The sequence below is a fragment of the Prionailurus bengalensis genome, chromosome D3 (genome assembly GCF_016509475.1).
Source record: "Prionailurus bengalensis isolate Pbe53 chromosome D3, Fcat_Pben_1.1_paternal_pri, whole genome shotgun sequence".
NCBI lineage: Eukaryota > Metazoa > Chordata > Mammalia > Carnivora > Felidae > Prionailurus > Prionailurus bengalensis.
Genome location: NC_057356.1, coordinates 71,496,367 through 71,508,882, shown reverse-complemented (window position 1 = coordinate 71,508,882; position 12,516 = coordinate 71,496,367). Strand labels below are relative to the sequence as shown.

At 42.3% G+C, this 12,516-nt stretch overlaps 1 protein-coding gene across 4 annotated transcripts in view; it reads right to left on the bottom strand.

Annotated features, from left to right (window-relative positions):
- Positions 1-4,940, bottom strand: part of DCC (DCC netrin 1 receptor) — a 1,143,392-nt gene extending 1,138,452 nt beyond the window's left edge. Inside the window, exon 1 of one of the 4 annotated variants that reach the window (XM_043558863.1) lies at positions 4,082-4,940. In XM_043558863.1, coding sequence (XP_043414798.1) covers positions 4,082-4,172 — 91 coding nt within the window. In that variant the 5' untranslated portion in view covers positions 4,173-4,940. The remainder of the gene's footprint in view (positions 1-4,081) is intronic. The other 3 variants (XM_043558864.1, XM_043558865.1, XM_043558862.1) reach the window with 3 other exon arrangements.
- Positions 4,941-12,516: the final 7,576 nt, after the last annotated feature.

The following is a 12,516-nucleotide window of genomic DNA, read 5'->3' as shown; positions in this document are numbered from 1 at the left end:
GTATGATTGTGTTTTACTTTAAGAAAATGCCAGAAACTACTACACTCTTTTCTAACAGAGTTACCCTGGCCAGTAGAAGCATGAGGAGAAAGTCTGACATGCAAAGTTTACGGTGGCAAATTTTCCAAAGCATATTTGCTTTAAAATATAATCTCGGGACCCAGTCTGCCTTGGAAAGAAATATGCTGTTCAGAAACGTCAGCACTGCCTGTAAACATGTGGCACCACCGAAAGATAAGAAGTGTTTTGGTTGAGACCTCAAGGTTTAAATCAGGGCTTGTTTCCAAAGGAGGGAGATGGTAACAGATGACCCTGGTGTGCACAGTGGAGAACATTCTAGGAGCAAATCACATGCATTTGGAAATCTTAGATTATTGGATGCATGAAAGCAGAAACGCAAGCCAGAGAGGAAAAAAATCCTTCTCATAAAAGATGCTTTGGAGAATAGAGTGCTGGGATTCCCCTGAAATATGCAGTGTCATTCATTCCCACTCCAGAAATTAAAAATACCCCCTTCCACCCAAAAGTTACCTCCCCAAATCTCTTGTCCAAGTGTCCCATTTCTGAGAAAACCATACTATAGCCTGCAAATATGCTGTACTCCCCAAGAAACTTTCAGCAGGGCTTCATTCAGGAATTTAGATAGGATTAAGGCTCTTCCTCTTCAATGAAAACAATAAGGAAGTTTGCTGAGAGGTTAACTTGCCAAAGAATAAATGTAAGTCATACACACTGAGAAGTTATAAATCTCTCCTCAGAAAAAAATGCCTATCAGCAGCTCAAGCCAGCCCAGCTTTTAAGAGCATTAAAGCAAATGCACTAAACCTAATATATTCACATATAACACATGTGGTGGCTGTTTCACATGCTTCATAACTCAGAGGGTAACGGCTGCTGTGTGGAAAATGGAAGCTGTGACAGGTTGCTGGCGATTTATACCGCCACACTCACAGAAGAGTGGACACCCAGGCCATTCAGGCCCCCTCAGGTGCTGTCATGCTTCACTCAACAGCAAACCTAGATGGGGGCATCTGATCTGCTATGGTTGGGGGATTAGAAGGGTTGATACTGGAGGCAGCAAAGCCTCATTTCATCATGTCCAAACTATATAGACTCTCATAAATTGTTTTCAATGGAATGTAACACAAACATAAATATGAAAAATTAATTAACATGTATATATGCTATTGCATTTGTTAACATCGAGCATCTAAAGTTTTCATCTCATCTGAGGTCCCAAGACTCTACTTAGTACCTCTGCTTGTGGCTCAAGTCAAATATATAAGGAGGTGGCATCTTACAAAAGCCACGTGAAAAGCCACCACCCTCCTCCAGCACCTCGTCCCCATCCTATGCCAATACTGTTCAGAGATGCCCTTTGTTATGTGACAGTGATTTCATAAAATCTATAGCAGTTTCGGACTCTATCTAGGAAGTGGGAAAATATCCAGGGCTATTGTGCTAGTCTCCATAATCCTTTGTTACTAATCAACAAAGTCTTTGAAACATCCTGCTGAATGAGAATTTCACTTATCAGTAAACTAGACATTTGGCCTTATTAAGGGCACCTCCTACTGGTCCTTTCATGGAGTGAACTGTGCTTTCTTCAGCATTAATTCCCTTCTATGTTCCTGAAGAGGGGAAACTGCTACTAAGAGAAAGAGGAGAAACAGACTAACGAGCAAAGACCAGAGTGATGTGAATTAGCAATATCCCAAAAACTGCACCATCTACTTTCCTGGGGCATGAGCAAAACGCATCACAATTCATTTGTACATAACAGCAACAATTTAGAAGTACAGAACAGCTTAAAGATTTAGACCCGCAAGCCTATCCACAGGCATATCCCTTTGTATATGTATATTTTTGTCTGCCTTTGCAAGCATAGACTTGTCTGTTGAAGTGAGGTTGAAATTAAAATAAAGCAGTAATACTGTACAGCCCCAACTCTCTATATAAGAAACTTCAATAAATGGGAAGGGAATATTTAACTAATTTAAATCTTCGTAAAACATATACAAATCTCTATTCATTTATCCCCACCCTTGCCAAAGTCACTGGGGTAATGGCTTTACAATATTTTAGTGTAACTGACAAAACGTCATTGTCCATTTTTGCACACCTTTGTCTAATGCAATGTTTTCAGCCAAGGCATTTCAGGCCCAGCCTGGCAGACTTTCCATCCAGGAAGGATGACCCCTCTAAACTTCCCCTCTCCTTCTGTGGGGGCGTCCCAAACTGCCTGCGAGAGCGCAACTCTTGTCTTCCGTGCACAAGGGTCCTCCTGCAGCAGCCTCTAGCGTCTAGTGAGGAGGGAATTTTAAAAAGACACCAATTCATTACAGCGAGATGCCCCCCGCCCACCTTCAGAGGGAGTAATTGCTGAGGACAAAGCTCTGGGAGCTGGGAGAGAGGAGCTAGGGAGGAGGGGACCGGCCTACACGGAGGAAGGGAGGGAGCGCGCGGGCTGCCTGTCGGCAGATGCGGCTATGAGCGTGCGCGCGCGTGTACACACACACACACACACACACACACACACACTCACCCCTGCGTGTACACACACACACACACACTCACCCCTCGCGCTTGCTCACTCTGTCTGGCCAACCCCCCTCCCCGCAAACCCCCCCCCCCCCCCCGCAACCCCCCCCCCCCCCCCCCCCCCCCCCCCCCCCCCCCCGCACACACAGGCGCACACACACACTCCTCACTCTCGCTCGGCTCCTTCTGTCAGGCCAAACGAAGGTGAGGAGTCCGGTTGGTGAGGTTGCGCAGATTCCTGCTTGAGTGTGGCAGAGCGAGGATTTGGGGAGCGTTCAGCTGGCCCCGTGCTTGACTGAATCCCTAGCCGACGGGAGAGGCGCATTCACCACTGGGTTCGCAACCCTGGGCCTGGCAGCGCTTAGCAGGAACAAGAAAGCTGGAGCTGCAGGCTCCCGGGAGGCAGGGGGCTTTGCTGTGATTTACATTACATTCCGGGTTAATTTCCAAGGCGTGGGTTGAGGGCTCTTACTGGACGCCTGGCCCCAGCCTGAGGCTCCTTTCCTTTTTGATAAAGAAAAGGGAAAAGGTAGTTTCCAAAGGGATTTGAATGCTCACCGGCTGCTCTCCCCTCCTTCTCTGCCGAGTCCATCTCCTGTACCCCAGTGCCTATCTACACTTGTGGTGAGGCCCAACAAAAAGAATGGACATCATAATGAGTCATTTTGCTCTTTTTTTTTCTGGCCATGGAAGCCCCCAGCTCTCTTTTAGGAGACTGCAGCAGCCCTGAGCATCCCTCCCTGCTAGAACCCAATCCAATCCCCAAACAGTTTTGACATTTTTAATTAGAAACTGTGCTTGCCAAATGTCAGGGCCAGGGGGCTGGTTCCCCAGAATATCAATTATTTGGAGTTTGGAAGTATCCTGGAGATATATGGAGACTTAGCTTGCTAACTGCATTCACCGTTAAAATAAAATACAATAAAATAAAACATGCCTCCGTCCTCCTGGCAACTCCGTTCCTCTTTGGGCACCACCGTCCTTTCCTCCAAAGTGCCCAAACACATTAGCTGTCCCCTTCTCAGTTCTTAATCACCAGGGCTGAAAATCCAAACCTGAGTCACACAGAAGCACATTCTCAGCCCCACCATCTACATTCCACACTGACTTCCTCACAGCACCCCCCACGACCTCCCCTACTTGGTCCTGTTGCCCCAATTCTCCTTCTTGGTAGGTTTCCAAGGCTTTAAGGATCCAACCCAATTCCTTTCAACGACATCCCCATTGCCTGCCTCCTCCCTGCCCCAGCCAGTCAGCTCTCCAAAACAACTCAAGTATTTGCAAAACGAAAGATGCAAGAAGCACCAGATTTAAAAGAGCAAAGGGGCACCCCTCTCCCCAATCGCCAACATCCTCCGCTCCCCCCCCCGGGGGGGGGGAGTCTTCCAGTCTTTTATCATCTGTGAGGAAATGGGGAGGAGAGCGAGCACAGATTATCTTGCTCTTTCTTCCACTACCCCAATTCTAATACTCCCCAGATGAAATAAGGAAAGGGGGACATGGGGGGCAGTGGAGGAGAATAAAGGAAAGAACCTCTTACCAGTGACTTGAAGATGTGCGCTGAGCAGGGAAGCTCCGAAGAGTACAAAAGCCAGCTTGGGTACCCAAACACATCCAAGACTATTCTCCATATTTCAGCCAACACCTTCGGGGCCGGAGGTCCTGGGCAGTGGCGGCACTCACACACATGCACTCACACACGCATGCACACATGCACACACACGCGCCGAGCCCCTTCGGCTTCCTCCTCCTCCTCCTCGTCCTCTTCCTCCACCTCTTTCTCCACCTCCCCTGTGCCTCTTCTGCCTCTTTGCTCGTCCACTGGCAGAATCAGCAGCAAAAGGAGGCAGCGAAAAGTTCCATTCGGTCCAAGAGATGCCAAGCTCCGGTAAAACCTTAGAAAACTAACTCAAGGAGACAGAGGGAGGAAGAAGAGGGAAAACCGCTCTCCACGGGGTTCTTGAGTCATCAATAAAGAGAATATCCAGAAGGGACCAAGAGGAGATAGAAAGCAATCCTGTGGCGGGGCTGTGCATTAAAAGGTCGAGGCTGGTTCCCTGTCCAAGGCTGGATAAAGTTGAAAAAGAAAAATCCGCAGGAGATCTGGGGATGCTGTTTGTTTTTCCTCCAAGAGCCGAGGGGACCCGGGGAGGAGAGGCAGGGGTCTGCGGGGTGGAGAGCTCTCACTTGTTACTGGGGTGTCCGCCAGCGGTGTGTGAGGTGGGAGTTGGAGCCGTACTATCCATTGATCCAGAGAAGTGGAGGGCTGGAAGGGAAAATGTGGAGACTGGAGGGAAACGCACTGGATCAGGCAAAGACTCCACGGGAAGGGGGTGGGGGCAGAGAGATGACGGTGAAGGGAAAAAAGAGCGGTCGGAGGAGGCTTCCAGCAGCTGCCTTTGCCTGGTCTACATATCAATGAGCAGGGATGCCCTCTGTGGGCAAAGCGTGGGAAGTCACTTTTGTCAATGGAGCCGGCGAATATTCTGAGTGTCTGGGGTTTTTCAGCTATCCCTTTTGACACTCAACCTTTGGGAAATGATTGTTATTTGACTGTAAAACCAAGACAGGTGTTTAAACTGGGTCAGAGGGCCAGGGCATTTCCTTTTCTGCTTTCAGCATTATTTAAAATAGAAATTTTCATCTGGAAAGAATCGCCTAATCCAACTCCCTTCTAGGACAGATGGGAAACCTATGTCCAGAAACACACAGGACAAATGCAGACCACTATTTCCTGACACAGCAGCTTAGGGTCCTCTTCGTAAGACATCTTATTTAGTCTGTGTTCTCTTCTCCGGACATGATTTGATTCAGTGCTTCACTCAACAATTCTTAAAGCATCGCTATGTTCCCGGTGCCCTATTAGCTCCCATGAAATATAGATATGATGTTTAATAAGACCCAGTGTCTATTCTTAAGGGGTTTGTGATCTGTTGGAAGAGAGGCACAAATGGATACTTTTAAAAATCATGATAAATATGATGGTCCATCTAATGAGGAGATGCTCTGTTAGGGAGAGAGAACAGTGAAGCCCTTTCAGAAAATCGTTTTAAACAGACTTTCTTTGCATATCTTATCTCCATTGCAGAAACTCAAGCTCCTTTGAGAGGAGAGTTTGTATGTCATTCATCTTTGTGCTCCTCACGGACCTCGTGTAGGACTTATAATACAACGCACGCTAATATGTTTTTGCTGAATAAGGGAACTTACAAATGAATGAACTTGGCCAGGAAGGATGATGAATAGAAATGCCACTCTGGTAAAAGTTCTTCTAAAGGGGTGTCCAGATGCAGGTTATCTCCACCCTTCACTCTGTTATACTATTTCTTCTTTCTCTCTCTTCCCTACACTCTCCAACTCATGAGTTTGAGAAGAAAAAAAATATGAGTATCTATTTTAAAAGAAGTGCGGGAGGGCAGACTTGAAAATTACAGGATAAAATCATTACCAGGAAAAGTCCCGTGATACTAGAACTGGACCATAGTATGTATAGACCATTAGCCATATATGTCCCTTCCTGCCTGGGAAAAGTTAAGATAAGTACTTGTGATCTCCAAATTGAAACCTTCTGAGATAGTGAGGATTTTTAGAATGGAATGGAATTCCCTGTGAATCCCAAGTTTTCTCAAAACACTCAAAGCTTCCTTTATCAGGGGATGAGGTCTGTGTAGGTGCACGCTCAGGGTTTAGAGCAAGAATCCTTAACTGGGTCCATGGATCTTTCTGGGGAGTCCCTGCTGACAAAATTCAGGGAGCTCAAGAATATCCTGAAATTTTATGAAAAATGATGGATTTCTGTGCACATGCTCTTTTTTCCTGAGGAGGTAATCTTTAGCTTTCATTACATGCACAAAATGAACTCAAGCATGCCCCCTGCTAAAATGACAGAAAGATCCACTGGATTAGGAAGTATGGCATTAGGAGAGTCTTGCAATCCCTTCCTGAGATAGTCATTAAGTTCTCTGTTCTCCTCATCAGTAAAAGTATATACGCAAAGAGTAGGCGTGTAGGAAAGAAAAATAATCATTACTGTTCAAATCCATTTAAATGGACACCACTCAGTCTAATACAGTATGACTAATGATTAACTTGCTCTTAGCTACAGTCTTTGACTCTGGTACCCTGAGTAGCCAAAGCCATCTGGCCACTAGCCAATAAGCTTCTCTTCCTCTTAAATACTCATTTGGTTCTACAACTAGCTTCTGACAGTTGCTTATACTCAGGTTCCCAGTATGCCCTCCTTCTCCTTAAAAAGATGACTCCAGCTTGATTTCAGGATCTCCTCTCAGAAACACTTCAATATTCTCTGATTCATAGCACAGTGACTTATACTTGGGAGACATAACACTTTCTCATTGCTCCTCTTAAAAGTGCTAGGCCCATTTCCCACTTAGCTTCCTTATCAGGAAGAAAGGAAACCGGAAGATCAGTCAGGAAGAGGAAAGAAATGGGAGCCACAGGAAATAGTTTAGTATAATTAATGCTTTCCACATAGTCTATATGACATTTGGTGCTTTGCGTTCCTCTTCTGGGGTTTAATCTTGTAATAAAACATACGGAAAACCAGGCACACTTCTCAGTTCTGAAGGCAAATTAATCAATATTAGCATTTCTTCAAACCACCTGGACCCTAGGTTATGTGTGTGTGTGTGTGTGTGTGTGTGTGTGTGTGTGTGTGTTTGGGAAACAGAGCATTAGGAACATTGGTTTTCTGAGATTATCCCAGGAGGATGAGTCAAATTCAGGATATTTAATTCTTTTTAAGATCCTCATTATGGAACTACATCTCTTGTCCTACCTTAATTCAGATAATTATCTTAGTCAATTTCTATCCATCTCCTAATATCATAATCTAACTTTAAAAGATACTTTCTATAACATGTTTTAGAAATTTATTTGCAAAGACACAAACATTTAGTCAAATGGTACATGTTACGCTATGAATCTGACTACTTGCAATCAAAATTTAACATTTAGGTTAGTTATTAAAGAATGCTAATTATTATACTAGGTATTTGGGCTATGAAATACCTATATGGAATATATAACTATAAAGAAGATACGCAGACTCTTGGGTGGCTTAGTTGGTTGAGCATCTGACTCTTGGTTTCAGCTCAGATCGTGATCTTACTGTTTGTGGGCTCCACACTGATGTACTGCCTGCATGGGATTTTCTCTCTCCCTCTCTCTCTGACCTTTCCCATATCTCACTCTCTGTCTCTGTCTCTCTCTCCCTCTCAAAATAAATAAATAAACGTAAAAGAAAGAAGATATGGTCACTGTCTTTTGCTAGTTTAGAGACATAGGGTGAAGGGATGTATTTCAGTTGACTTTTTTCCCGTCAGACTTCATGCTTCCTTATTTTGGTAACAAGTCTCACCTTGTGCTGAAGGTGAGACTCCTCCACATTCTCAACTACAGAGTCCATGAAGTAGACCCTGAATCCCTTTAGACATGGAGAGTAGCAGATTTTTCTGATCATGGTGACAAAGAGCTGAATCCATCAGCTAATCAGGTCAAATGGAGACATTTTCTGGGACTTCTAGAAATGAGAAGCTTTTTGCTTTTCATGAGGGTAATTCCAAAAGAAACCTCTTTTCCCTCTGGACTATGGAAGTCTACGAGCTTCAAAGAAGGTGCTAACAGAAGAGAAATCTTGGAGCTTCCAGCAGACCCTTATGAGAAACCTGTAGTAGGCAAAATAATTTCCCCTCCAAAGACACCCACATCCTAATCCCTGGATTGACTTCCATAACTATAAGATAATACATAGTTTTAAGCCACTAAACTCACTATAGTTAGTTTTGGAAACTAGTACAGATTTTGGTACCATGAAGTGGTGACGTGAGATGCTGCTACAAAAGAAAAAAAAAAGTGCAACTGGCACTGGAATTGAGCAATGGGCAGAAGCTGAAAGAATTTTAAGGAGCATGATAGGAAAAAAAGGTAGATTTCCTCGAATAGCCTGTTGGTAGAAATATGGATCCCAACAGTGCTGCAGGTGAGGGCTCAGAAGGAAATGTGGAACATGGTATTATAAATCCTTGATTTATAATGGCAGAAAACTTGGCAAAGTGGTGTCCTCTAGTTACGTGATGAATGTGAATATTAACTGAAGAGATTTCAAAAGTCCTACAGATGGGACCTGATTTCTCTTTGCTGCTGCTCATGGTAAAAGAGAGAGATTGAAGGGAGAACCATTAAGCACAAAGAAGAAGGACTTGATGACTTGGGAAATTCTCAGCTGATCCAGATTAGAAGAGACACTGAAATTAAGAGACTCATGGCCCAGAGATTATGCTCTGGAAAGAAAGCTAAGGATGCCACTGGATAACCTTTTGCTCAGTCCTCAGAAAGGTCAAAAGGTCAGAGTGCTCAAGTATTTAGACACATGGAGCACCCTTTGAGGAGACTGGGCATGTGACTCATGGATCCTCTCAGTTACTTCAGCAGAAGACATGAGTGGAGAAGGGATGATCCAGAAACGATCTGTAGAGGAACCTTTTGTCCAATGGAGTGAATCCTCAAGACATACATGGGAGACCAACAAGGTTCTTCAAAATATTATAACAGTAGAAACTTCCAGGCTGGACTGAAAGGGACAGGGAGAACACAAAATGAAAAGGACTATTGGAAAAACTCTATATAATCCTAGAAATCCTAGAAACATAGGGTGTGTATACATTCCTAGAAATTGTATAGAAACCCTATACAACCCTATACAATCCGACAAGAATATTCAGCTGCAAAAATATGCTACTCTTCATGAAAAAAAAGGGAAGGATAATTCAAAGGGCAGGGGTAGGAACCTAGAGGGGAAGAGCCATGGACCTGGAGAATGAAGCTGAGGACCACAGAGAATTATTCCCAGGCCTTGAAAACTAATATTATTTGGTTAGCTGGGTCTCAAAATTGCTGGGACTAGTAACTCCTGTTTTTCTCCTACTTTCTCCCTTTTAAATGGAAATGTCTATAGGCAGTTTCCTATGCCTGTGGCACCACTGTGTTTTGAAATCAGATAAATTGTTTTCTAGTTTCACAGGTCAAAAGAGAGTTTTCCTCCATTATGGATTATGCTCAGACTCTGACCTAGATCTGGTTTACTGGATTTGAGACCTTTGAGCTCATGAGATTTGGATGAGATTTTGGACTCTGAATTGATGATGTAATGGATTAAAAGTTGGGAGGGGGTAGTTACTGGGTAGGGGCTAATGTTGTCTGCATGAAGGTGACTGTGAATCCTTTGGGGCTAGAGGGAAGACTGTGGAACAAGGCAGAATAGATGGAATAATGACCCTAAAGATGCCCATATCCTAACCCCCAGAATCTTGTAAATATGTTATCTTAAATGGCAAAAGGGACTTTGTGATGTGATAAGGTTAAGGATTTTGAGATAAAGATACTATCCTGGATTATTGGGGTGGCCCCATTATAACCACAAGAGGTCTTAAAAATGGAAAGAGTAAGCAGAGAGTCAGAGTTAGAGAGGGAGGTGTGATGATGGAAGCAGAAGTTAGAATAACGCCATTATTGGAAGGGGTCTACAAGGCATGGAATGCAGGCAGTTTGCAGAAAGTGGAAAAGGCAAGAAATGGATTCTTCCCTTGAGCCTTCAGGAGGAACACAGCCCTCTGGACACCTTGACTGCAGCAGATTTTTCTGAATTCTGTCCTCCAAAATAAGATAATAAATTTGTGTCGTTTTAAGACACTAATTCTGTGGTAGTGTGTTACAGCAACAACAGAAAATAATACAGACCACAACAGTGAAGCTGAAATTGCAGAATCAGAGGAAATGGAAGGAAAGAAGAAGCTGGTCTTGGTGACACTGAACTAAGTCTCTTTTCCTGAAGCCAGCCCTGCCTTTGGGTTTCTCAGTTACAGAAGTGAAATAATTCTTTTACTGTTTAATCCAAGTTAAGGAAATTGGTCACCTTGTACAACATCAAGAATCCTAAATAAGCCAATTAAAAACTAAGTTGATCTTTATTAAGTATATTTTCACACCATGAAATTTATGGCTTTTATCCAGTTTCAGTTTTCCAACTAATTTTTTTTTTATATTTCAAGTTTTTATTTAAAATCTAGTTAGTTAACAGATAGTGTAATACTGGTTTCAGGCATAGAATTTAGTGATTAATCACTTACATATAACACCCAATGCTCATCAAAAGTGCCCTCCCTTAATACCCACCTCCCATTTAGCCCATCCCCCACCGATCTCCCCTCAAGAAACCCTTAGTTCTCTATAGTTAAGAGTCTCTTACTGTTGCAACTGACTTTTAAATGGCAGAGACCATCAGAGGTGTAACTCTGGGTATGTGATGATATGACAATGAAGAGAAGGCTTTGTTTTTATTATTTGTCAACCAGCCCATCTCAAGGCTCACTATACATATAAAAGATAACACGTTGGTTAAAAAGAAGAACTAGAAAATTTTCACTTTAAAGCAGTTTTAATCTAAATAAAGAAGATAAACACGCTGTATGACCTAGAATTAAAAACTTCATAATGCAATAGCAGAAAACTACTACAGCAGTTTAAAGGAAGGAGAAAATGAGGTGGTTAGAGATGACTTCTTGGGAAGTAATAAAACTCCCACAGAACTATTAACCTACCAGCAGAGTTTGAGGTGACTATACATATGCCAAGTTTGGGAGGCTGAAATTAAAGCAGCCTGAGAGGAAAGGATAATCTGAGTAGGGACACAGTAGGAAAAAAATCCAATTATGAGAGAATCCTAGAGAGTGTATACTCTAAAAATACCCAATATTTCTGGTTTTTAACATTTTCTAAGGTATAAAAACCACTTAGCAAAAGAGATAGCTGAATCACTTTTTTTTTTAATCTTTAAAGAATAGGAGAGGCATTTGTGCCTGAGAAATAGACGTGCTTCCTTGATTTACATGAAAAATGGAAAAGTTGTAGTTATTTCTAACTGCAGGCAAGTGAGCTTGAAATCAGTCATAAGCAAGAAATTAAAAAAAAGATGATTAAATACATGATTTATAAATACTTAGGAAAGGATGTAAGATCACTGGGAGCCAGCATGGGTTCACTCAGAATAAATTCCTGCAGACTGAAACAGCTAGAAAATATTAAACATTCCTAGAAATGTGGGTTTTTCAGTGAGGCATTTTACAGTGCATTCATGATAATTACTGTAAATACTTAAGTTAAAATATGACTTAAACAATAAAACAGTTTGATAAACCAAAGTAACTAGTACTGAGGTGACAGTTCTCCTGTGACTTATCATAGGGTGCTGCTTTCCTTTGCCCCCATAGCATTTGTGCTTTAATTGATACCTGGGATAGAGATATTAACCTGCTTAACAAGTTAGATGGTGATATAAAACTAGAAGGACTAATATATTTGTGAATGACTTAAAAGATTCAAAATGATTTCAGCAAGATGAAACAGTGAAATTAATCTACAAAAATAAAATACGAATACTTGTAAAGGACTGCAATTAATAACCACCCCCCCCCAAAAAAAGAAATTTCAATTCTCTAAATAAAGCATTGGAAAGCAGGAATTTGACTTCAACTGAGTGTGGGAAAAATGAGCATTTTAGCTGATTTTCAGCTTAATGGAAGAAAACTGTACAACGCATACACCATACAATCCAGCATCATGTTAACACCACCTTAGATACAGCGGTGTACTGAAGCTAGGGTGGTAAAACCCATTCTGCTGTGCACCCAACAGTATACCCTGAGGTTCCCTATTTAGAGGGAGCTTTAATCCAAAATGATATGCCCTCCCTCTTTATTTTTTAAATTACCTTTTCTTCCTTTATCACCCTGCAATTGTGCGTACCTTCCATTGGGTTTAGAATTAAAGTCAATGAGTCCCTGTAAATACACATATTTTGTATTGTATTATGTATTAATTATAAATTAATATTACATATAATAAATCACATAATATTTAATATATATTTAAGAATTTGGAAGCCACTATAAGTGGTTA